This window comes from Mytilus galloprovincialis, chromosome 5, assembly GCF_965363235.1.
Source record: "Mytilus galloprovincialis chromosome 5, xbMytGall1.hap1.1, whole genome shotgun sequence".
Lineage (NCBI taxonomy): Eukaryota > Metazoa > Mollusca > Bivalvia > Mytilida > Mytilidae > Mytilus > Mytilus galloprovincialis.
In genome coordinates, this window is record NC_134842.1 from 94410734 (window position 1) to 94436140 (window position 25407).

Genomic DNA, 25407 nt, shown 5'->3' on the forward strand with positions numbered 1-25407 from the left:
TTACAATGGTTACATGCATGGAGAATCAGGTTACAATGGTTACATACATGGGGAATCGGGTTACAATGGTTACATACATGGAGAATTTGGTTACAATGGTTACATGCATGGAGAAATAGGTTACAATGGTTACATGCATGGAGAAATAGGTTACAATGGTTACATGTATGGGAAAATCAGGTTACAATGGTTACATGCATGGAGAATCAGGTTACAATGGTTACATACATGGGGAATCGGGTTACAATGGTTACATACATGGAGAATTTGGTTACAATGGTTACATGCATGGAGAAATAGGTTACAATGGTGACATGTATGGGAAAATCAGGTTGCAATGGTTACATGCATGGAGAATCAGGTTACAATGGTTACATACATGGGAAAGTCGGGTTACAATGGTTACATGCATGGAGAATCAGGTTACAATGGTTACATACATGCCTGGGGAATCAGGTTACAATTGTTACATTCATTGGGAAGTCAGGTTACAATGTCGGTGGGTATAAAACTATGTCCACCATGATGGCCCTATGTGTCCATCATTATACTCCCTGTTGCTAATTAATACACAAGGTATTAATCAAAAACTAGTCAAGGATAAAGGGAAATCATGACTGCATTGAAGTGTTAAAATTACATAACCTACAGGTAAAGTGTCTCAGGTAAAATATGTGTTTGTCAAATTTAATTACTGTGATTATGACCAGAAAATTAAAAAAATAAAATGAAATAATACAACTAGATGAACCAGAGACATATAAAACACATATAGCCTTGTAACATTTTTTTTTTAAATGTCTTGTGACTTTGTTTTGATGTTAATTTTTTTTTTTAACTGCTATCAATTTATGTTATTTTTTAAAAGTACTTTTTGACAACTGAAGATTAAATGAATGTCATCTTCATATATAATGCAAACTTTCACAATACCTGTCTTTTTCTATTGAAAAGGTGTTTCTAAAATCAATTTTCTAAATTCAAAATTGTTTATACTAAGAGAGACGGATCTGCATTTAACATTGTTTAACAAATGTTTTAAGATAATATCTTTAGGACTTATTTTAAATATAATTTAGGCAATTCATTATTTCTCTATTGAATAAATATATTCAACATATATTTATTACAGCAAAATTTGATAATATTTTGTATTGTCATATATCTGAGACTACTAGACAAGTATCTTTAAATAGTCTAAATCATTCAAGTCCCTGCAGTTATTACAATGTATTAACTTTATCTAAAATGTCTGGTTTTAAGTGAAATATTCTTGTCAAATGTATACAAGATTATATGAATGTAGGACAGAGAGTCACATCTCAAAATTTCACGGACAAAAAAAATCACAGGACAAAAAGTCACAATTCAGTTTTGAGATTATTTTTCTTTGAATAAGAAAACACTTCAAAAAAAAATTTTGTATTTGCCTTGAAGTTTAATATATGAAGCAACTTTGTAATTAAAATGTATTTAATAAATGTCATTAATAATTATCAAATAATTGTTTATATGAAAAAAAAAATGCCAAAGTGACTTGGTACTTAAATTGGTTCATTTTGCCAATAAATATATCCTTTGCATGTTTAAAATTTAATACATTTTCATTATCAATGTGTATATATATGTATCATGCCAGTCCAGCAGTTTCAACAATATAATACACAGAGAAAAAAAAATGATTTTATTAATAGACCATAAAAATGTCACAATCTATAGACATGCGGTAGAAGTGTATTTATTTTTTCTGAAGACAAATTTTGGTTATTAACTGACAGATATTAGCCAAACTGACGATAACATACTGGATTTTCAATTGTTTTAAAAAGCAACAAAATTTTTCATTAACTAGTTTCTTTTCATAATGCAATTAAGATTCACTTTATTCTGAGAGCTAAGAAATTTTTTCAATATGATAAAAAAAAATAATGAGCGATAACAAAAATTAATGAGCATTTTATATACAAATTTGATATTCAACCGCAATATCTATTAACTGTTTAAACTGTTTATTCAAAAAGCACTCGGACGCAGATTTCCTGGCACCGATTTCCTGCATAACAGGAGCTACAAAGAATGTAGGACAGAAAGTCACAGGACAAAAAGTAATAGACAAAAAGTCACGGACAATAAGTGACAGGACAAAAAGTCACAATTATTTTTTCCTGGCTATTTTCTTTGAATAAAAAACGCTTATTTCTATAATTTTTTTGACTATTGGATATAAACCAACATTGTAAACAAAATTTATCCAAAAAATATCAAAGATGATTAAATAATTGTTAAAAAAAAACAAAATGTGAAAGTGGCTTGACACTTTAATGGCTTCATTGTGCCAATAAATATATCCTTTGCATGATTTTTATTAAATAAATAATCATTTTTCAAGTATAATGACACATTTCCTAAACTTTAATATGAATATATGAATTAAAAAGTGAATACATCACTTACATATTCAAACAATTGGCAACAAATTATTTGTGACCTTTTGTCATGTGACCTCTTCGAAGAGTTCTATCTTTGTGACTTTATGTCCTGTGACTTTCTGTCCGTTTACTGAGACACATACACATAAATTTACAAATAACATAGACAGCGAAATGAGTAGAATACATAAAATGAAACAGTAAAAATATTTTTTTAACAAAACAAAATATATACTAAAATCTTTTGACCAGATCGCAAAAAGTCTGTGCAATCTGTAAAGTTTAAATAACCATGTGATCAATATATTTAGATATGTGCATTAGGTTGGTTCTAGAACACCCAGACAAAGTCCTAGTAATATTCCTTATTATTCCCCAAACTCAAACTAATTACTGATATATACAATCTTTGTTGATAGCTAGAAGTATCTTATTCATCAAATTTGTCTGAAATTTACTGAAATAATTTAACACAATTAAATCTTTAACAAAAATTGAGGAATACTTTATTTATTTAATTCATTTGTTATAATAGTTTAATATTGTTTTAGCTTTTTTATTATTTAGTTTATGCCTCATTTGTTGTTTTTATTTTGACTTGGGACATCGTAACTGTTACAACTATCCTAAGACCCCAAAATTCAAACATATCTTATCTTAGAAGACTTTCTTAAGACTAATTTTAAAAGATGTGTCCTAAGACCAATACATGTATACAGGTTGAAAAGATATATATGAAACCACAGCACAGGGAATCTGATGTTTTAGCGCCAAAGAAGTAGCCTTTTAAGCACCAGACATTTAACCCATTTTAGTGAAAATTAAAAATGTCAATGACCATTTTAGAGAAATATTTTAACCCATTCTAATAAATAATGTATGATCAATATAAAAAACTTGAATAGACTCAAGACAGCACTATAAAACATATCTTGTCCATTAAAATACAGCACTAATAGTCTAAAAGATTAATTCAAATGTTAAAAGTCTGTTCTACCCTGATATTTATATATCCTATGAGAAAGTACATAATGGGCTCTGCATGAATATACTCCCTGTACAATACTATTCATAGAATTGCATACGCAGGGGCGGATGCAGGAATTTTCGAAAGGGGGGGTGCTAACCCAGGGCACCCAGGGCAAAGGGGGGTGCAAAACATATGTCCCGATACAAATGCATTGATCGGCAAAAATAAAGGGGGGTGCGCACCCCCGGAAACCCCCCCCCCTGGATCCGCCACTGATACGGAACTGTTCTTTCTCTTTATCTTGTCTAGAATGTGGTGCACATTCCTGTATACTTTGTAATTTTAAATATGTTGTTGTTTAAAATTTAATAATAGTATCAAGGAAAATGAAAATAGATGGGTGACAACTATAAAATTGCTCATTATAATGGGCATGGAAAGACTCTGGACCATTAATTGGTTGCTTTGAATTACGCTGCCCAAAGCTTAAGTAGGAATATAGAATCTTCAGTTCTTCCCAGTTTCTTCTAAGAGATAATCTGCGAATTCGATACATCTCTTATTGTATTTCCATGATGAACATATAAACATTAAACCAGTATAAATTATTGTTCATGGTTATAGTGAGGCTAGTATTATTCAACCAGGGTCAGCTTTCACTAAAATTTTTCTCTCGCTAAAATGTCCTGTGCCCAAGTCTGTATTATGTGGTAATAAGCATTGTGTATAAGTTTCATAACATTTGGTTGAGGCAAACTACTGTTAGAGAACGGAAAAAACTTGGAATTAAATGCTAACAAATTTGGATTTTATGTTACTTAGGGCAAGTTAGGGGGATGCCTTATTTGTAACTCCAAGCCATTCAGTGAAGTCAAAAACTACCATCATGACCATTAAATTTTCAATTGTTTATTGGATATGGTCAGTGTGTATTTATGTCTCTGATATGGTTGATTGAACATGATAATTTGCAATTTGCACAAAGTCATCAGTCATGTGTAATGTGCTGATTATAAAGTTATTTAATTACAAAGTCATAATATCTGTAAATACCAAACTTTTTATTTATGGTTTTATATGCTTATCTTTTCTTACATCATATAATAGAATGTAATAGAATAGAATAGTATAGAATATTTTTATTTCCGAAATTACAGGGCCCATAAAGGGCATAAAATCAGATACAATTGATTTACATAATTGGTAACAACAACAATAATAGTCAAATGTAAATATATATTAAGTATATATAAGCATTGGGCAGAAGCAGAACCAAAACCACATATATATTGTGAATAATTAAAAGAATGAAATTACATTATATGCATTCATTCTCAAATCGTTTACTAGTACTTGACTTATATTCAATATGTATACCTGATCCCCTTAATTCAAAACGGTCACAAATATAATTTTTCCATAAGAGTTAAATTTTCTGGCAACACTCCTTTTGCGCCAATTACTGTTTTTCAGGGGTATCATTTGCGCCTAATTTTTTTTCTTCAAATGTATCAATTGCGCCAGTTTTCGGAACTCATTTGCGCCAATTTACCTGAACACATATTGATCGTACATATTAAAGATTAATACATATTTAGTATCATTTTTGTCTGAGTGGAAATCTTGCACATATACATGAGACAGACCCACAAAAGTTAGAGCGTCAAATACTTCGAACAGCATGCAAAAGAAAAGGTACAGAAAATATATCCGAAAGACCAGCTAAGATCATATGTTCGGAGCTATTCCATCATGAAGAGGAACATCTACAGAAAAAATTACTTGAAGTCCATAAGACAGTCTATGTACAGAGAGAGAAGATAACTGTACCCTGCCCAACCAAAAAGTTCAGTAGAATTTCAAGAAATTTTAAGTGAGTTAGAGTGATCACAAATAAAGAAGAAGAGTTTGTTTTAGTAAATGATATTGAAAGTGGCATTGTTATTCTCGGTTGTGAAGCTAGCTTGAAGTTTCTCTGTATGCGGGGTAGAAGATGTGTTTGCTGATGGAACATTTAAGTGTTGTCCGAAGTATTTCCAGCAATTGTATACAATACATGGATTCAGGAATGGACATTTAATTTATATTCCACTTTTAGATTGCCTTTTGCCTTCCAAATCAGGAAACTGTAATAGAAAATTTTTTTCTTTGTTTAAGGAATGTTTTTCTTTAAATTGGCGCAATCAGATATTTTATTTTTGGCGCAAATGATACCATGTAATTTTTAAACAGGTGGCGCAAACGTAGCATTAGAGTAAAAAAGTTGTGGCGCAAAAGGACGCATTTTTGGCGCAAACGGATCTCTCCCAATTTTCTTGGGTAAGAGCCATAACAATTTATAAGATTTATTTAAATTTTTTAAATTATAGCAATTGTGAGAAATGTATTTAAAAAAATCTTCCCTCTGAATATCAAAAAGAGGGCATTCTAACAAAAAATAAAGCTCATCTTCAATTCACCAATTGAGCAATTTGAACAAAGACACTCAGATCTTTCTCAAATGTTTTCATATATGCACTCTGTGCTTCGAAAACACTGATTTATGGTAATTAGTTTTAAAACTTTGTTTCTAGTGCAACAAGACAAGTCCTTTGTTGTATTTTGTAAGGACCAATTACTACCAAAACATTCTCAAGTCCCATCGATCATGTTTAACCAGTTATGTTAAAAAGTGTCGGATCCAGACATTTTCATAAGTGGGGCCCACTGACTGCCTAAGATGGGCCCACTCCAGTCATGCTTCAGTGATTCCCTATATCATCAACCATTTTTATCCCAGAAAAGTGGGGCCCTGGGCCCCTGGCCCCTGAAAACCCCTCTAAATCTGCCTCTGAAGTCCCAGTTTCTTCTAAAATTTCCAAAATAGTATCCGGTGACTTTCTTTCCTGCATTCGTAAAGGAGATTGCATTCATAATGCTATAAATTAAAATTATTTAATGCGGTCTTCTTAACTTTCAGCTTACAGCTAACAATTCTACAATACAACAAATATACCCTAGTTGACCTATTGCTTATATTTAAAGAAAAACAGACCAAAACACAAAAACTTAACACTGAGCAATGAACTGTGAAAATAAGGTCAAGGTCAAATTAAACCTGCGCTACTGACATATAAATCATAAAATATTTCATACACCAAATCTAGTTAATCTATTGCATATAGCATTAGAAAAAAATTACCAAAACTCAATTAAAAACTTTAACTTTGACCACTGAGCCATGAAAATGAGGTCAAGGTCAGATGACACCTGTCAGCTAGACATGTACACCATACAATCATTCTATACACCAAATAGTAGACCTAATACATACAGCATAAGTAATACAGACCAAAACACAACAACTTAACTATAACCACTGAACCATGAAAATGAGGTCAAGAACATTGGACATGTGACTGACGGAAACTTCCTAACATGAGGCATCTATATACCAAGTATGAGGCTTCCAGGTCTTCCACCTTCTAAAATATTAAGCTTTTAAGCACTTAGCTAACGCCGCCGCCGGATCACTATCCCTATAAAAATTAACAATTACAGAGAGGCAAAGACATTGATTATCTTATCAACCACTTCTTCAACAATCTGTTTATTCTTGTTGAATTTCACATGTGTATAACATATTTATAGTTTTGATATAAATTAAACAAATTTAAAATTTCATTATAATGTCTTTAAACCTTTCAATATAAAGGGTATGGTTTTATTTTAGGACTAACCTTTTTTTAGGGTTTATTTTAATACAAAGTTTTTTTTTTCAATAAATATGTACATGAATACAAGGACACACTCTAATTTTAATTCAATAATTTTGATATTAATTATATTTATTTTTCTAACCTATTTGCATGATTTGATTTACATTTGAACATGTCAATTGCATGTTGAAAAAATTTACAACTTTCCATTTGAAACAAATAATTATATAGATATATATGCCATGCAAATATGAAATATGAAATGACAGAAACATATAATTCATATATTATATGTCTCTAGAATAGACATTATGTAAGATGTAAACATTTATAAATTAGGTATTAATCTGAGTTTGAATTATAAGTAATAAACAAGGTTAAGATTGTAAGTTATACACAGAGTTTAAATAATATGTAATAAACAGAGTTTGGACTGTAGGTTATAAACAGAGTTTAAATTATAAGTAATAAACAAATTGATATATTTTAATGTTACATTGGGGAAGATGTTTATTAATTCATTAATTTTAAGGCAAGTTTAAAAATTGAATAGCATTATATAAAAAAGTTTGACTAAAATAATGAGTAGAAGATGTTGTTTCAGGTTTTTTTACTGTTCAAGATTAACAACCAGCATATTATTAATTTTTTTTGGATGATCATTGTCAACACAAAAAAACACCGTCATAATCAATTAACATTTATCATGTTTATGAATTCAGATAAAACACTGAAATTCAAAAGAATGTTCCCAGGCTAAATGTGATTCCGTAATTGGTCTTGACATGAACATTAACAAAGTCCTTCTACTAAGGGAGTTTAACAACTTGACTAAGCTGGTCCGGAGACTACTGTGTTATACTTAGTCTGTGAGGTCTGTCGCAGAATTTTTTTTTTTATTTTACTCACAGAAGACACCAAGTCAGTTCAGATTGTACGTGCATAAGACATTTTCAAACAGATTTATCATAAAGTATAAAATATGTCAGGACAATAACAGACTTTTAAGTTATGACCTTGAAAAGCACATTTAGAGTATGTTGAGACAAACGGTAAACGGACAGAAAGTCACAGGACAAAAAGTCAAAGGACATAAAGTCACAAATTTGATAGGACAAAAAGTCACAGGACAAAAAGTCACAAATAATTTGGTGACAATTGTTTGAATATATAAGAGAAATATTTTGAAATATTTACTTTTTGTCGAGCCTTCGACTTTAGTCGAAAAAGCGAGACTAAGCGATCCTACATTCCGTCGTCGTCGGCGTCGTCGGCGGCGTCAACAAATATTCACTCTGTGGTTAAAGTTTTTGAAATTTTAATAACTTTCTTAAACTATACTGGATTTCTACCAAACTTTGACAGAAGCTTGTTTATGATCATAAGGTAGTATCCAAAAGTAAATTTTGTAAAAATAAAATTCCATTTTTTCCGTATTTTACTATAAATGGACTTAGTTTTTTCTGCGAGGAAACAAAACATTCACTCTGTAGTTAAAGTTTTTAGAATTTTAATAACTTTCTCAAACTATCCTGGGTTTGTACTAAACTTGCACAGAAACTTGTTTATGATCATAAGATAATATCCAGAAGTAAATTTTGAAAAAATAAAATTCCATTTTTTCCATATTTTACTTATAAATGGACTTAGTTTTTTCTGCGGAGAAACATTACATTCACTCTGTGGTTAAAGTTTTTAGAACTTTCTTAAACTATCCTGGGTTTGTACCAAATTTGGACAGAAGCTTGTTTATGATCATAAGATAGTATCCAGAAGTAAATTTTGTAAATAAATAAATCCATTTTTTCCATATTTTACTTTTAAATGGACTTAGTTTTTCTCCAGGGAACCATTACATTCACTCTGTGGTTAAAGTTTTAAAAATTTTAATAACTTTCTTAAACTATCCTGGGTTTGTACCAAACTTGGACAGAAGCTTATTTATGATCATAATATTGTATCCAGAAGTAAAGTTTGTAAAAAGATTACTCAGTTTTTTCTGTAATTTACTTTTAAATGGACTTAGATTTTCTTGCAATCATAAAATAGTACATGTAACAAGAGGAATATTTTTATTGATTTTTTCCCTCATTGTTGTTGAGTCTGCAATTTACAGCAAAAATAGGCGAGACACTGGGTTCCGCGGAACCCTTACAAATTTTTAATACATATATTCATATTAAAGTTAAGAAATGTGTCATTATACTTGAAAAATCAAGATTTATTTAATTTTAATCAGGCAAAAGATACATTTCTTGGCACCATGAAGCCATTTAAGTGCCAAACCACTTTGACATTTTGTTTTTTAACAATTATTTGATCATCTTTGATATTTTTTTGATAAATTTTGTTAACAAAAAAATAAGCGGTTTTTTTTCAAAGAAAATAATCAGAAAAAATGAATTGTGACTTTTTGTCCTGTGACTTTCTGTCCTACTAACTCATACCCAGTCTTCTCATTGTGATATGGAATCTTATGGAACAATTTCAGAGAGATCCATACAATAACACACAAGTTATGGTCCAGACACTACAAAATTGCTTTCCCCCCCCCCCTTATTTCTATACCCTTGGTTCCATAAACCCCGAACTCAATCCCAACTTTTTCTTTGTGGTATTGAACCTTCTGGTAAAATTTCATAGAGATGCATTCATTAAACTTAAGTTTTTGTCTGGAAACCAAATGTGTCTTTGTACGACGCAGACGATGACAACATCACCCAATATACAGTGATATAGGACGCAAAATATTTTTTTGCGGTCGTATACAAACTTGTTTTAAAAAAAAGTTTGTATTTTAAGAAATATATGATTAAAATTTAATAGATTTACTTTTGACAAGGCTTATGAACAATTTTCTTAACAGAGAAATGAACATATGTTACATAAAATTTAATTTACAATTAATAAAATACATCACAAGTGTCAAATGACAGTCATCAAATATGGCTAGGGCCAAATAAAATAAACATCTGCACCATGAGCGCATGATACGCCCGTCAAATTTGCAAAGAATAATGTTCAATTACTTCTCAATGGCATACTTGAAATTTCTGAAAATCAAAAGGGAGTTCACATAAATAGATATAAACAATTTACAATTTCATGACAATTCCTTAAATCATTTTTGTCAAGCCTTTGACTTTTGTCGAAAAAAGCGATTCTACATTCCATCGGGTGCATCAAGGGCGTCCACAAATATTCAATCAGTGGTTAAAGTTTTTAAAATTTTAATAACTTTCTTTAACTATCCTGGATTTCTAAGGTACCAAACTTGGACAGAAGCTTATTTATGATTAATAGCTATAGTATGCAGAAGGAAATTTTGTAAAAATATATATATTTCCAGTTTTTCTATAACCATTGTAACCTGATTCTCCATGCGTGTAACCATTGTAACCTGACTTTCCCATGTATGTAAACATTGTAACCTGATTCTCCATGCATGTAACCATTGTAACCTGATTCTCCATGCATGTAACCATTGTAACCTGACTTTCCCATGCATGTAACCATTGTAACCTGACTTTCCCATGCATGTAACCATTGTAACCTGATTCTCCATGCGTGTAACCATTGTAACCTGACTTTCCCATGCATGTAACCATTGTAACCTGACTTTCCCATGCATGTAACCATTGTTACCTGATTCTCCATGCGTGTAACCATTGTAACCTGATTTCCCATGTATGTAACCATTGTAACCTGATTCTCCATGCGTGTAACCATTGTAACCTGATTTTTTCATGTATGTAACCATTGTAACCTGACTTTCCCATGTATGTAACCATTGTAACCTGATTTCCCATGTATGTAACCATTGTAACCTGATTCTCCATGTGTGTAACCATTGTAACCTGACTTTCCCATGCATGCAACCATTGTAACCTGATTCTCCATGCATGTAACCATTGTAACCTGACTTTCCCATGCGTGTAACCATTGTAACCTGATTCTCCATGCATGTAACCATTGTAACCTGATTCTCCATGCATGTAACCATTGTAACCTGACTTTCCCATGCATGTAACCATTGTAACCTGATTCTCCATGCGTGTAACCATTGTAACCTGATTTCCCATGTATGTAACCATTGTAACCTGATTCTCCATGCATGTAACCATTGTAACCTGACTTGCCCATGTATGTTACCATTGTAACCTGATTCTCCATGCATGTTACCATTGTAACCTGACTTTCCCATGTATGTAACCATTGTAACCTGATTCTCCATGCATGTAACCATTGTAACCTGATTCTCCATGCGTTTAACCATTGTAACCTGATTCTCCATGCATGTAACCATTGTAACCTGACTTTCCCATGTATGTAACCATTGTAACCCAACTTTCCCATGTATGTAACCATTGTAACCTGATTTTCCTTGCATGTAACCATTGTAACCTATCTTTTCAATGTATTTAACCATTGTTACATGACTTCCCAATGCATGTAACCATTGTAACCGATTTCTCCATGCATGTTACATTGTTTCCCTATTCTTCATGTATGTAACCATTGTAATCTGATTTCCCATGCATGTAACCATTGTAACCCGACTTTCCCAGGCTTGTTACAAATTTTTACTGGATTTCCCATGGACAGCCATGCATGTACAGTTTGCAAAAGATAAAGTCACTATTGCATATCATTTACTTAAGGTCCATGTGTGTAACCAATGTAACCAATGTAACCATTGCTTCAATGGGGGTAACAAAACAAGATACCTATATTCGGGTGCACATTTTGTGCCATATCTATTGACTTGGGTAACTTATTTTATCAACACAAAGTTGCGCTATTTTTTTCTTCCCCGGGCGCTTTTATTTACCCAGGCGCTTTTTATTAGGACCCATTGGGATGAATAAACGTATTTACACTTTTGGTATTTAGATGAATTTTGTCTCCAAATGACCGTAGATCGCCTCCGAATAACCTTTTGACGTCAAGCAACAATCACTTTTTTATTGTGACGTCAATTTTTTTGAATTGTTATGTCAAAGTTAACGGGAACCTGTGTGATTCTACGTAATGGCGAACAAATTTGCATACAAGTGTAAATACGTCTATGAAATACAGCAATGATAAGAAGCTTGCATCAATTAAATCAAGGACATATATGTCATATACGACTCCACAGCACAGCTGGTGTAGGCACATGTGTATCCGACATCAAGAATGTTAAATCTGACTTTAACCTATAGTACACATCTCACCTAACGGTTAACTCTAACCATAAAGAGAAGGGACTCCCTCATCGCTTATAAGATCTATAATTATACATTGTAACTGAAAGAAATCAAAGCGCTGTAAGCGCTGAAGGCAGTTAACCAAAAACAAAGGCAACCGTAATTATGAAAACTGTGGCAATGTTGCCTCAACATTAAACATTCATGTTTATCTAATGATTTATTTATTAAGGCAAATAATTTACATGTTATCAAGGTTTCAAAAGCAATGCATATATCAATGTATATTTTTTTATGTTGAGTCTGCAGTGGTACAAGTTCCCAATGATTGCAGTTGTTCTACTTGGTAGTTAACCTTGGTTTTATTTGACTGCTAGAAGTTCAAGTTGACTTAGTATGAACATGTAATAGTATGAATGGACTGGTTTCCCTCAATCTAATTAAAAACCGATCTCTCATCGCTCCTGTTTCTGATATGTCGCGTGGGAGATCTAACGAAACTGGCTTTGAGGTCACATGTGAGTGAACTAAAAGTTATGAATTTATAATGATATACAACTAAGTTGACGACCTATTGATAAGCCAATCAAAAAAGTTTATGAATTATTTTGACTGACGATTTTGTCATAAATAAAATGAGTTACATCCCTTTACCTTACGTTAACCTTCCAAGATCGTGGAAGACTCAATTTCATTGGTCGAAAAAGACACACCTACGAGGTCACTCACATGTGACCTCAAAGCGGGTTTCGTTAGATCTCCCACGCGACATATCAGAAAACGGGAGCTATGAGAGATCGGTTTTTAATTAGATTGGGTTTCCCTGGAAAGAAAACTGAGTTTGTGTTCTTTAGTACAAAAGGTATGAGACACGAATCAGACAACTGTTCACTACAACAGGGATCAAAGGTGAGGTCTGACTGACCTGCCCATAGTAAATGTTTTTGATTTGTTATTTTGTCCCATACATATGAATATATATAATTTAGGGGTGGGGATCTCAACGGTTTTCAAGTTCTCAAACAGGTAGGGGTAGGCAGAGGATTTAGGGTGGCAGGGGGCCCGCCCCCCCCCCCCATTTTTTTGAGAAAAAAATTGGTTGCTTATATAGGGAATCACTGAAGGGTGACTCCTAGGTCAGTCAGCGGGCCCCCACTTATGAAAATTTCTGGATCCCCCACTGGGGGTAGGGTGACCTCAGGGACTCCCCTATCTTTCATTTGAATTGTTATATTGTCCCGTACATAAATATATGGTTAAGGGGTGGCGATCTCAACGGGTTTCAAATTCCCAAACAGGAGGGGGTGGGGTGACCCAAGGGACTCCCCCTATATTTCATCTTATTTGTTATATTGTCCCATACATGAATATATATGGTTTAGAGGTGGGGATCTGGACCATTTTTAAATTCTAAAATAGGAAGGGTGGGGTGACCCCCAGCGACTCTTCCTATATTTCATTTGATTTTTCATATTGTCACAAACTTGAATATATATGGTTAAGGGGTGTGGATCTCGACCGTTTCCAAGTTCTCAAACAGGAGGGGGTGGGGTAGCTCCAGGGACTCCCCCTATATTTCATTTTATTTATTATATTGTCCTATACTTGAATATATGCAAGGGCGGATTCAGGCAGGGGGTGTTAGGGGCTTGCACCCCCTAAAATTTGCAAAGCATGGGTTGTTCTCAGCTTAATAAAGAATATTCCGATAATTTTACCTCCAATTTTGTGTAGCCTCGCTCTGCTGGGCGAAAATTTAAGTTTGCGCCTATCCTAACCAAAAATCCTGGATCTGCCCCTCATATGGTTTAGGGGTGGGGAGCTCAACCGTTTCCAAGATATCAAACAGAAGGGGGTAGAGTGGCCCAAAGAATGCCACCTATATATCATATGATTTACTTACATTTAGGTATATATATAATACAGTTGCATTATTTGTGAAAATAAAGAAAGAAACTTTCAGCTACTTTAATTGACCCTTCGAAATTGCAGTAATATGTTTACACTTTAAAAGCATCTCACATGCATTATCATCATTTATCACTGATAAAGAAAATTTAGACTGTGACCATGAACATGTATATTGTTAGATATACTGTTCCCAGCTGGCACGCTGTATTGGATTTTTAAATTAAAATTTGTCAAAAAGTAACTTCGAGTTTCTGTATAAAATATTTTTCTGCTTTTTCTTTCTTTTACATATATCTTTTGGTTTACAATTCTAGTGTTTATATTCATTTACCATGCATAGATTTATTTTTTCACCGGCTTTGATTTATTTTGTAATTGAATTGTAATTGATCGCCAAACCCGCAATTATCCTTATCCGCTTCCGGAATCGGATCCGATATTGTAAAATTTTGTCTTCACGGCCGCCATTGTTATGTGTTTACAATGTTGTTTTTGTCAATCAGATACGATTTTACTCGAATTTATACAATATTTGTCGGCGATTTTCTGTATAAAGCTAGCGGTTGAACAAAATGAACATCGCTGTCATGAATAATAATGATAAAAATAAGTTTTTAGCTCGTTTGATTGGAGACTTTGGTGACTTGCATGGAAGGTTTGCAAAGTAATTTCTTATTTTCTTTCAAGTGGAAGGTGACTACGTCGGGCGTAGCTAGAAACCAACTATCCTAGTCGAAATTCTGCTGGCAAAAGTGGAAGGTCGCGGACCTCGGACCACCGCTAATTTGCACACCTGCCTCCAAATTGAAAAGCTACGAAAATTTCTTTTTCTAATTTGAAATTGCCGCCAACAGCATGAACAGTTGAACATATTATATAATCAGATAATAGACTACTGACGTATTTATACTACGTATTGATGACAAACAATATTCCTACGACTTTTTCCATTTGGGAAATCTAAACTACTTGTCTTAAGAGATTTTCGGCGATTAAACATTTCATACAATTGTTCTTTGACATCTTAGCTAAAAGCACAAGTCATAATGAACTACACAAGGATTCTTAATAAGCACTACTTCCTATGTGTAACTTCAAAACTTTTGGATAAATCGACGATCATTTAAGGTTTTTCTGGTCATATTTTTTGTAATCCAGAATAAAAAGTATTAAAAAAGTGTTCAATTAGTTATATATAACATAGTAGCGAGCTAGATAATAACAATGGCAAGTATTTCAGCATTTATTGGGTAGAACACAAATCTAGGGTGCTCGCATAATGCAGCTTAACTGCATAAAAAATGATAACATAAAGTATAAACAGGGATTGTTAAATGGTTATTCGCCTCTTCAAAATTTGATTTACCTCAATAGCACCCGATGTTAGATCTGGTGCCATTCTGTGTTGTTTTTTTTGTGAAAGTGCTGTGACTGCTTTTTGCTTTATTTGCTGATGATTGCTTATTCCCGCTAAATATATAGCTTACTACGCATGCGTCAATTGTACCTCTTCTTCCGGTTTTTTAAATGCAATCATCTAAGCGCTTTACAATAACGGTATTAGCATTGGCTTGTAAAGCATTTCAAACTTCAATGAAAAATGAAAACATTGAAGAAATGTGAAAGATGAAGATGAAAGGGATCGGTTATTCGTTTTATGAGCACCATGTAAAAGTGTTCGATTAGTAGATAGACTTATAAAACGTCACAATGCCTTTTGTTAATATGAAAAAGGCTGCTCAGGCCTCAGGTAGCTCAAAAAGTTTTGCTGTGAAAGTGACAACAATGGATGCAGAACTTGATTTCACGACTGTGGAGGTGAATATTTCGAGCATTACTGTGTGGTATTGATTGATAAAGTCGTCTCTGACATGATATTTTGTAAAACTACTAAATTATTTAGTAATAGGAAACACATATATATCACACTGAAGTCAAATCACACATAATTTTAATTAAAAAGTAGTCATTTCGTACCCAGATAGATGTTATCTGGTGTGTTCGTTCACCTGTAGAGTCTTTCACCTTCTTTTAGTTTCTGCGATCTCTGAGGCAGAGTTGTCTCTGTAGTTATTACTGTAAATTACTACTAGTCAACAATGAGGTTGCGAGTTGAACCCGGCTCGTACGGGTGTACTTAATTCCAATCTTCATAGACTAGGATTGTCAGTTTTCCAATCGAAAGTCAGCGTTTTTTTCCAGGCACCTCAGCTTCTTCAACCAATAAAAACTTGCCGCCACAAAATAGCTCAAAAGCTGTGTTTAAAAGTGGAGTGGCGTTAAAACATCAAAAGTTAAATCTTTCAGTTACTAGCAATCCTTCAATTATTGAATAGTGTGTTGCCATGAGTTTGTTCTCTCTACTTTTATTTTAATATATTTATACTAATGGCATTCAAGTTTAAGAAACTTATTCAGATATTGGTGTGCAGGGATCTCCATGGCCTGTTTAACGATGGCGCCCCGCCATCGTTCAAATGTCTTGCGCCATCGTCAAATGACTCGCCCCATCGTTAAATTGTCTTGCGCCATCGTTAAATTGTCTTCCGCCATCGTTCAAAACTTTATAATTTTTTGTAGCCCGACGCCATTTTTTTATCAATTATAATCAAATGCATGTAATTGCATAACTTTTAGGCTTTTTATGTTATAATCCAACACAGTTCTAACGCCTGAGGGATATCCGGATTAAGATCGCTAATCACTTGTACCTGAGCTTGTACAGGTAGATCAACAAACCAGACAGGAGAATACTATCTGAGGATAGACGATCCATTTGTCGAATTAATCAACTAAGTTTCAGCAAATGATTATGATAATTTAGATTAAATAAATAAATTAATAATCCAGTTACAAAGAAAACAGTTTAACAAGTCGAACACGTGCTTTATTTTGACTTACGCAATCAGCACCCCCCTTTTTAAGAAGAACAAAATAAGACGCAAAACAGTAAATATTATTTCATCGCAAATAACTCGAGTACTGCTGTAACGATAATTTAGAATTACTTTAAAAGTTTAAAAGTAAAAACTTATAAATATTTCCTGTAAAGAAATATCGTATCGTAATTCAAAATTCATTTCGTATATTACAATCAAATTGATACATCCACGTTTCCGGTTTCTATTCAGACTCGAAAGATGCATGTTGCACAGCATCAATTTGTCAGATAAAGTCATTAGAAACCTATTTATTTGCTTTACAAATCTCTTTAACCTTTTACATAACCCGTACGAATCGTTTTGTTGTTGCTGCAAATCAGCCATACCGGTAATGGGTTCTGAATTTGACAGTGTCCATGAAAAATAAGCTCCACATCATATGATTTTTAAACCCCATAACAATTACCAAAAATACAAGAAATCTACATGGGGACCTTCATGACAGCTTTTGGTCATTCTCGACTAAGGACGGAGTCGGACCATGAAGACTTGGCATTTGAATGGTTAAAAACGGCAATAAATGAACATATTGATACTTCTAATTCTATAATGAAAATTCAAATATATATAATTTAAATAAACAATGAATTAGCATGTTCAACATTCCTTGTATGGAGGGATAAAATACTTCCAATCGCGCTACACTGTACAGCGTAGACACGGTTTGTAATGGTGAAAGTTCCTCCATGGTTCAATTTTCATCCATGGAGATCCCTGGGTGTGGTATAAATTCTTGATATTCACTTAAACATGTTAAACACATGGAAATATTGAAGCATTGATTGTTTAATGACATGATAATAATTCTTACCCGTTCTTGTAATACTTGTCATTGCCTTTTTGGTGAATTTATAATTAAAACGATGTTTAAAAAAATATGTCACCTGTATTTCTATTAATACATATTAAACTTAAAATATCTACAATTTCAAGATAAAATATCTTGATTTGTTACTTCTCTATATATTTGAAGGCCCCCTTGAAGGTTTTGTAGGAGTAAATGAGCCATTTTGAACATAAAACCCACTTGGACATTTTAAAAAGTTGGCAGATATGCATAACAAACATGACAAATGAGTTGCGAAATATGCATACTTTAAGAAGTTTAGTAGTGGACTCAGATCGGATCATCAACGTTCAAAAAAGGAAAATCAATAATAAATAGGAAACAAAGATTCTTCTTTATTTCAGAATTAAAAAAACCAAACAAGCATTGAAAAAATATGAAAAAAAAGATACCTTAAAGTAATATAAAATCAACTTTTAATCAATGTGTAAGTACATATTAGATATTTTAGTAACTAAAGTTTTATTCTACTTTTAGCACAAGGCAACAGGTAAAGATTTATTTGAATTGGTGTGTAGAACAATTGGTCTGAGAGAAACATGGTACTTTGGTCTGCAGTATGTTGACACGAAAGGATATATAGCATGGCTCAAATTTGATAAAAAGGTATTCATGAATTTTAATTAGGGCCCTGCCGAATGGCGAACGCCTTATAGTGATCATTCTGTACGTCTGTCTGTCCATAACAAATTGTGTCCGCTCTATGTCTAGACAACTGTTATGATTTCAGATTTTATACTTGACATGTATATTATACAACACCAGAGGGTGTGTCATAATTTATGTACAACTTTGTAGGTCAAAGATCAAGGTGAATATCATCGGTTTCAGTTGACAACCCCATGTTTAGTGATAAAGACACACATTATTCACAGCGGGCCCACAGAGATGGCTTCTATCTCAATGATATCTAGTTGTTTTTTTTTCAAATTTTATGCTCTGTATCATCAAGCTAATTTACTCAATACAAAAATTTGACCAACAAGATATATTTTTAACTGAAACAATCAGCCACTTGGTATACACACTATCACTATTAGAATAGCAGTATATTGTGTATTGACACAAAAACATTAACATGATGAAAAGATGAACATGATGAAGATTATAGACAAGAAGTGCAGAAGTTTAATATTATTCTACGATTAATTAGAACAGCCATATTATCATATAATTACTGTGTTCTAGCTGCAACATCTAGTTTGTGCTGCAATGAAGCTAGATTACTTTAAATTCTGAAATTCTTGCACCCATTTATTATTGCAACTTTTGAAAAGTGAACAAAAATGTAAGTTTTTGCAATTTTAGGAAATTCTGCTTACAGATATATATATATCTGATATCAGAATACAAGTAACTTCTAATTATTGCAGTATTAAATCAACTAGTAATGACATTATTTGCATTAATAAAAAACTTTGGCAAAAAATTCTGAATTTACAGTATATTTCTAGATAAATGTACATGTGAAAGCAAAGATTTTATCAATAAAAAAATTTAAACATAAATTGTTGAAAGTAATAAACCTAAGAAATAAGTGGTTTCAGTAGGTCAAATAAAAAATATGTGTTCTGTTTTCCATACCTAAGCTTAGAAATAGCCTACCTTAAAGGGAAAATTCGCGATTTTTTACTTATGGTTTAAATATGTTCATTATGACAAAATATATATATTCACAAAGTTTTATCGCTATATGTCCAGTAATAAAGGAGAAATTCAACAATTAATGAAATTTTTTTAACTACTTCCTGTAGGTCGTGACGTTTTCTCCTGGTTTTTGCATGCTGGGATTTAAAATACAATCAGTAAAAGTCTTGGTTTTTAATGATATTTAAACGTAATCGTAAGCGCGCCGATGACTTATGGTTTATCTAATAAACATCCGATAATAAGAAGATAAGACGCACAGACGTGCAATTGTACACATTCATGAGATAAATTTTCTATGTTAAACGTATATATTCGAATTATTTTTGTAGACAACCAAAAAAGTTATAAATTTATTTAAGAATTGAATGCTCTTTTTTGTAAATTTATTGGGGTGTAAAAGCGTTGACCGAAGTACATATTGTATGAAGCGCGGAAGCGCTTCATACTTAAAATGTGCGCACGGTCAACGCTTTTACAACCCTATAAAATTACAAAAAAAAGCATTCAATACTTATAATTACATTTTTACCTATAGGATCATGAAAACACGCCTTTTATCAAGTTTTATTTCATTTACCTGTGCACTTTATTGTGGGACCTCGTGTCATCATGAATGAGAAGTTTTATTGAGTGATACAACTGCTTAATTAGCCAATCAGAATAACGTATTGTAATGAAACATACATCTAATGTAATTATTAATTAATGCATTTTCGTACTGATATATGAGGTGAACAAATTAAAGTACAATAATCTGTAAAGACAATATGTTGGTGTACTCTTATTGACCTTTTACTATCTCTGCTTTGACTAGATTTATACGATGTGTGTATTCACGGTTCTGTGGCAAATTGAATACTCTTAGATGGCTTGTTGAAAGGTAAATTGTTATTTGCACTTCGGTATTTAACCACGCCTCTAGGGCACACCTTGCCAGGTGTGACTGTCTATTCGGATCAGTGGATTATAAAACAAGGGAGCATTCAATATACACATCTATAATACTAATTCAAGTTTCAAGTTTGTTACAAATAAAAATAGATCGCCGTGGAATTATTTAATTATATTTACTGTATCATTTATTTCAATTCAAATAAATTAATTTACTAAGTAATAAAATTTAAACAATTTTCGGTTAAGACGGGAAACTTAATTCATGTGTCAGAATGAAATGATATACACCTCTTGTCCTTGATGTATGTCTCATTAAAAAGGGGGAATTAGAAATAGCTTTACCAAAGCATTTTGATTTTCTTTATTAGGCAAAAAATGTACGAGAACACTTACATTTAGACTTTTGAAAGCCATGTATTAATGTATATCTGAAACTATCTGAAGATAAGTAGATAAATCTACCGAAGCGGAGTATAATATGTACGAACAAAGAAAAATACTTTTGTTTTTAAATCTTTGCACATTCATGATTAATTATTGTTATCTATTACTCATTCAATTACTTAATTGGTACCTAAAATATGTCTACCGCTTGGCATTAAAACTCGGTGTAGTAGGAAGGGTTTTATTACATATACTAGATTATATTATTTGGATGAGGATTTGAGCTATCCTATAAAACACATTTATTAGTTAACTACATTCGAGCCCAAAGGATATTAACTTAAATGATTCAATTAACTTTACTCACATATTTCTTATATTTCTATCTTATGATTTTTGCGTGCTTGTTTTTATAGAACAGTTTATATATGGTCCAAAAATTTATCATAAAATCATAAATAAAAATATCTTGTTCGGAGAATGATAGTACTATAACAGTGGTTCCAGTCAGTCAAAAGAGTCAGATTTTGACGAGTATGGTCATATTGGGTACGCACTAGAGCCAGGGTATACCGAAGAAGAGCTCCATAAAATGGAAGCTGCAGAAAGTTCCCGAAATCAAGATATCCTTAGCAACCATCGCTAGTTTTTAAAACACAGATTGGTGTTCGTGTACTAACTGCATACTTATGCCGTTATTAACGGAATGTCTATGTTGCCACTAATTTACTCTCTTTGATCGTAATATTGAATTGGGTGAATGCATAAGTAACAGCATCGATTTCATAACAGTTTGTCTGAACCCGGTTGTTCTTGAAACTAACTATATAAGTTTTTTTTAAGTACAATCGAATTCATATTATACATGTTAAATGAATGAACAAATATTAAACCTATCTGTTTATTGTTTTCCGTCCATGTCTGCTCATCGCCAGAAATAAAGTTTGTCGCACGAAAAAATGGTGTTAATTCCAGAGTCAAAATTTAAAGAACTTATTTTCCATGTTTTCTGGTATTGTTCGAAAGAGAATTGACCTAACAGAAGAATTACTATCTTAGGCTGTCAGTAACACATGTAGAGTAGTGGGTCGTTGTTGGACATGCAAATCTTATAAAGTGTATCATCTGTTAAATTTGCAGGTCACTGAAAGGGGAAGTTCCATACGGAAGTAGGTTTTGAGATTGATTTTTTTTTATATCCAGTGACACATTTTACATGCGTATTCTTGAACGTTTGATACATCATTTACTCTCAAATTGCAAAAAACGAAAACTTCCACTTGTATTTATAGTATTTGTTGAAATAGTCCTCGTCTCACAACGTATAATACTCTATCTATTTGACCAACGATGTTCAAAAACAAAAGACAGCGAATTTTATGTCATCTTTCCCTATTTTTGAATGTAACTTATAAGGCTGTTCAACTGGCAAGAATACCGCCAGAGACATATATACATGTCTCTGATACCGCTAAAGCGAACAAGCAGTTTATTCTTTAAATTGCTATCATATCACGGCAAGAAAGAAAATAAATCCCGAAATTGATTTGAAACTTTAATACTCAATAGTTTTCCTAGAAAATACTCACACCCCTTTGGGATTATTAGTGTACGTCCATTTGCATATATTTTACATGAATGTCGGAACAATTGTGATGATGACGAATTTCTTCCTTTATTCGAGAACAATCTAATTGATACATAAAACTGGGATTTTACTATGTTCATAACTTCGATGAACCAAAGCAAGATATATATCGACCTGTATTTAAATCAAACTGGTTCTCTTCTTCTTCTTCTTCTTCTTTTGGTATACAATATAGTCTGATACATGTATATATTTTAAATTGCACTATAGTTCCGTAACTTTCTATCCAGGCGTATAAGCCAACATCGACAAGTGCGTACATTTTTTAAATCAATATTTTTGGTATGTACCAGTCTGTCCTTTACTATAATTGACAAATTACATTTTCCCAAATTAACCCTCGGAAAAAATATGTATATAGATTTTTATTTCTTCAAATCTTTTTTTTTTTTTGTGGTATTTTTTATATTTTCATAAATAATATTCTTTACACCAGAAATGTTATTTATAAACAAGCGTACGAGTTAAATTATTGGCATCATATCACTTTCGGACACACAAGACAGAGATGTGTATTATACACCTGATAGTTCAAAATGGAAAGTTATAAGTCTGCCGTGTACACTGATCAATACCTACACATGCTACAGAAGTGAAACGATGCATGAACTTGCAAGCCCGACAGGAAATCGCTTGAATACCCGGACGTGTCACCTGAGTCCTCACACCCCTCACAATACCTTTGGGAGTAATACCTTTAGCCATGCTGGTGATCAGATGAGGAAAGATCCGAATTTATTTGAATAAAGTTTATTACTTTAAAGAATTATGAACGAATTAGATTTTTGAAAACAATTTTCACGGAACACTTATTTATTATTTGAACTGTGACTCTTTAACTAATTCCAATATTAACAGTTTAAAAATAACAGATATATAATAATGGTCATTTAAAAAAAAATAAGAACATTTTCCGTATCAAGTTTATAGTTAGTCAGATAAAACAATCGTACGATTGACAAGATATCGACACGCAATTACGACTACATCGGTTACTGTAGTTTTGGTCCTTTGTGTTTTATAGACATATCGTGATTATAATCGTAGAAGATGACAAGATGGCGGAGCGTAGAAAATTGATACTCAAATTTTAAAATCGATGTTGATCTCTTATCTAGCGGAATAAAACTTTAATATCTATAAATTTGAGCCTTTTTATACAGAAAGGACATAATATCAATTTTTGATTTTTTTGCGAAGTTTCCCTTTAAAGCTTTTTGGGAATTTTTTATGCCCGACCTACAATAGTGGAGGGGCATTATGTTTTTTTATGCCCCACCTACGATAGTAGAGGGGCATTATGTTTTCTGGTCTGTGAGTCCGTCCGTCTGGTCATCCGTTCGTCCCGCTTCAGGTGAAAGTTTTTGGTCAAGGTAGTTTTTGATGAAGCTAATGTCCAATCAACTTGAAACTTAGTACACTTGTTGCTTATGATATAATCTTTCTAATTTTAGTGCCAAATTAGACTTTTGACCCCAATTTCACAGTCCACTGAACATGGAAATGATAGTGCGAGTGGAGCATCCGTGTATTATGGACACATTTTTGTTTCAAAGATGTAATAGGAAACATACATATTAGTTTATTTGGGTCTTACCATTTGACAAAATAACAGTCCAGTTAAGGAATGTAAAATAATAATATCATGCGTTCTTTCACTTCAGGTGCTAGACCAAGACATACCAAAAGAATATCCAGTACAGTTTTTATTCCTGGCGAAATTCTATGCTGAAGATGCCTCTGAGGAATTGATACAAGAGATTACTCAACATTTATTCTTCCTCCAAGTTAAACAATCAATACTGAACATGGACATATATTGTCCTCCAGAGGCTTCTGTACTGCTGGCATCTTATGCTGTACAAGCTAAGGTTTGATTAATGGCTCATTGTTTGAAAAATATACTGTGGATTCATAATAAGTTGGATACCATTTTTCAGGTGAACCACTAATTGAAATGTTCGACTTTGTCAGAACCACGAAATAACATATCAAAGAAAATACAAAGTTTCCACAATTGTGGAAAATTGGTACCCTCGATAATAAATGAATTCCCAGTACAATGCAGTAGTCTGCTTACAAGCATTTAGTAATGTTATTGTGCTATTTGACCAGTCAAAATACAGTGGCTTTATAAACTTGGGCTTTTATGGTCACTGACCCTAGAGAAGTCTTATAATAAAGTGATGTTTGTAATGTCTTTCCATAGAGTTTTGTCTTTGACGCTGTGAAATAATATTCAAATTTGTCAAAGTTGATTTATATTCAGAACATTTCATTTTAAAAAGTTTTAGGTGGTACATAACACTACAGGGAGATAACTCTGGAAAAATCAGCTAAGCGTTCAAATCACTTTCTATTGTTAATGATATATTAAGCTTCTAAAATTTTTTTTATCGAAAGTAGTGTTTGTCAAACTGCTATATTTCCAATGAAATGAAAAGTGTGTGCTTCATGTTTTTCAATTTTTTTTATAATTTTGTCTAATAAGTTCAATGTTTCAAAGTATGTATTTTGACAAAGTTTTATGAAATTTAAACGTGCCAACTTTTTAGTTAAGGTATTTGGTACACCTTAAAAGACTGTGGATAAAGAAAAAAACTTTTATACAGTGTAGTCTTAACCAGGCCTATCATTCTACCTGCTATTTGACATTAAATATTATAAAATAAAATTGAGAATGGAAATGGGGAATGTGTCAAAGAGACAACAACCCGACCAAATAAAAAACAACAGCAGAGGGTCACCAACAGGTCTTCAATGTAGCGAGAAATTCCCGCACCCGGAGGCGTCCTTCAGCTGGCCCCTAAACAAATATATACTAGTCCAGTGATAATGAACGCCA

General features: G+C 32.6%; 2 protein-coding genes across 3 annotated transcripts in view; one reads left to right on the forward strand and one right to left on the reverse strand.

The window, feature by feature from the left end:
* LOC143076763 (replication protein A 70 kDa DNA-binding subunit-like) overlaps nt 1–15702 on the reverse strand; it is a 76243-nt gene extending 60541 nt beyond the window's left edge. The window contains exon 1 of the mRNA XM_076252627.1: nt 15564–15702. Within this exon, the coding sequence (XP_076108742.1) occupies nt 15564–15596 (33 nt within the window). The 5' untranslated portion in view covers nt 15597–15702. The remainder of the gene's footprint in view (nt 1–15563) is intronic.
* A 76-nt stretch (nt 15703–15778) lies between these two features.
* The window catches only part of LOC143076764 (merlin-like), a 28366-nt gene continuing 18737 nt past the window's right edge, over nt 15779–25407 (forward strand). For both annotated transcript variants that reach the window (XM_076252628.1, XM_076252629.1), the window contains exons 1-3: nt 15779–16015; nt 18464–18592; nt 24227–24433. In XM_076252628.1, coding sequence (XP_076108743.1) covers nt 15908–16015; nt 18464–18592; nt 24227–24433 — 444 coding nt within the window. In that variant the 5' untranslated portion in view covers nt 15779–15907. The remainder of the gene's footprint in view (nt 16016–18463; nt 18593–24226; nt 24434–25407) is intronic.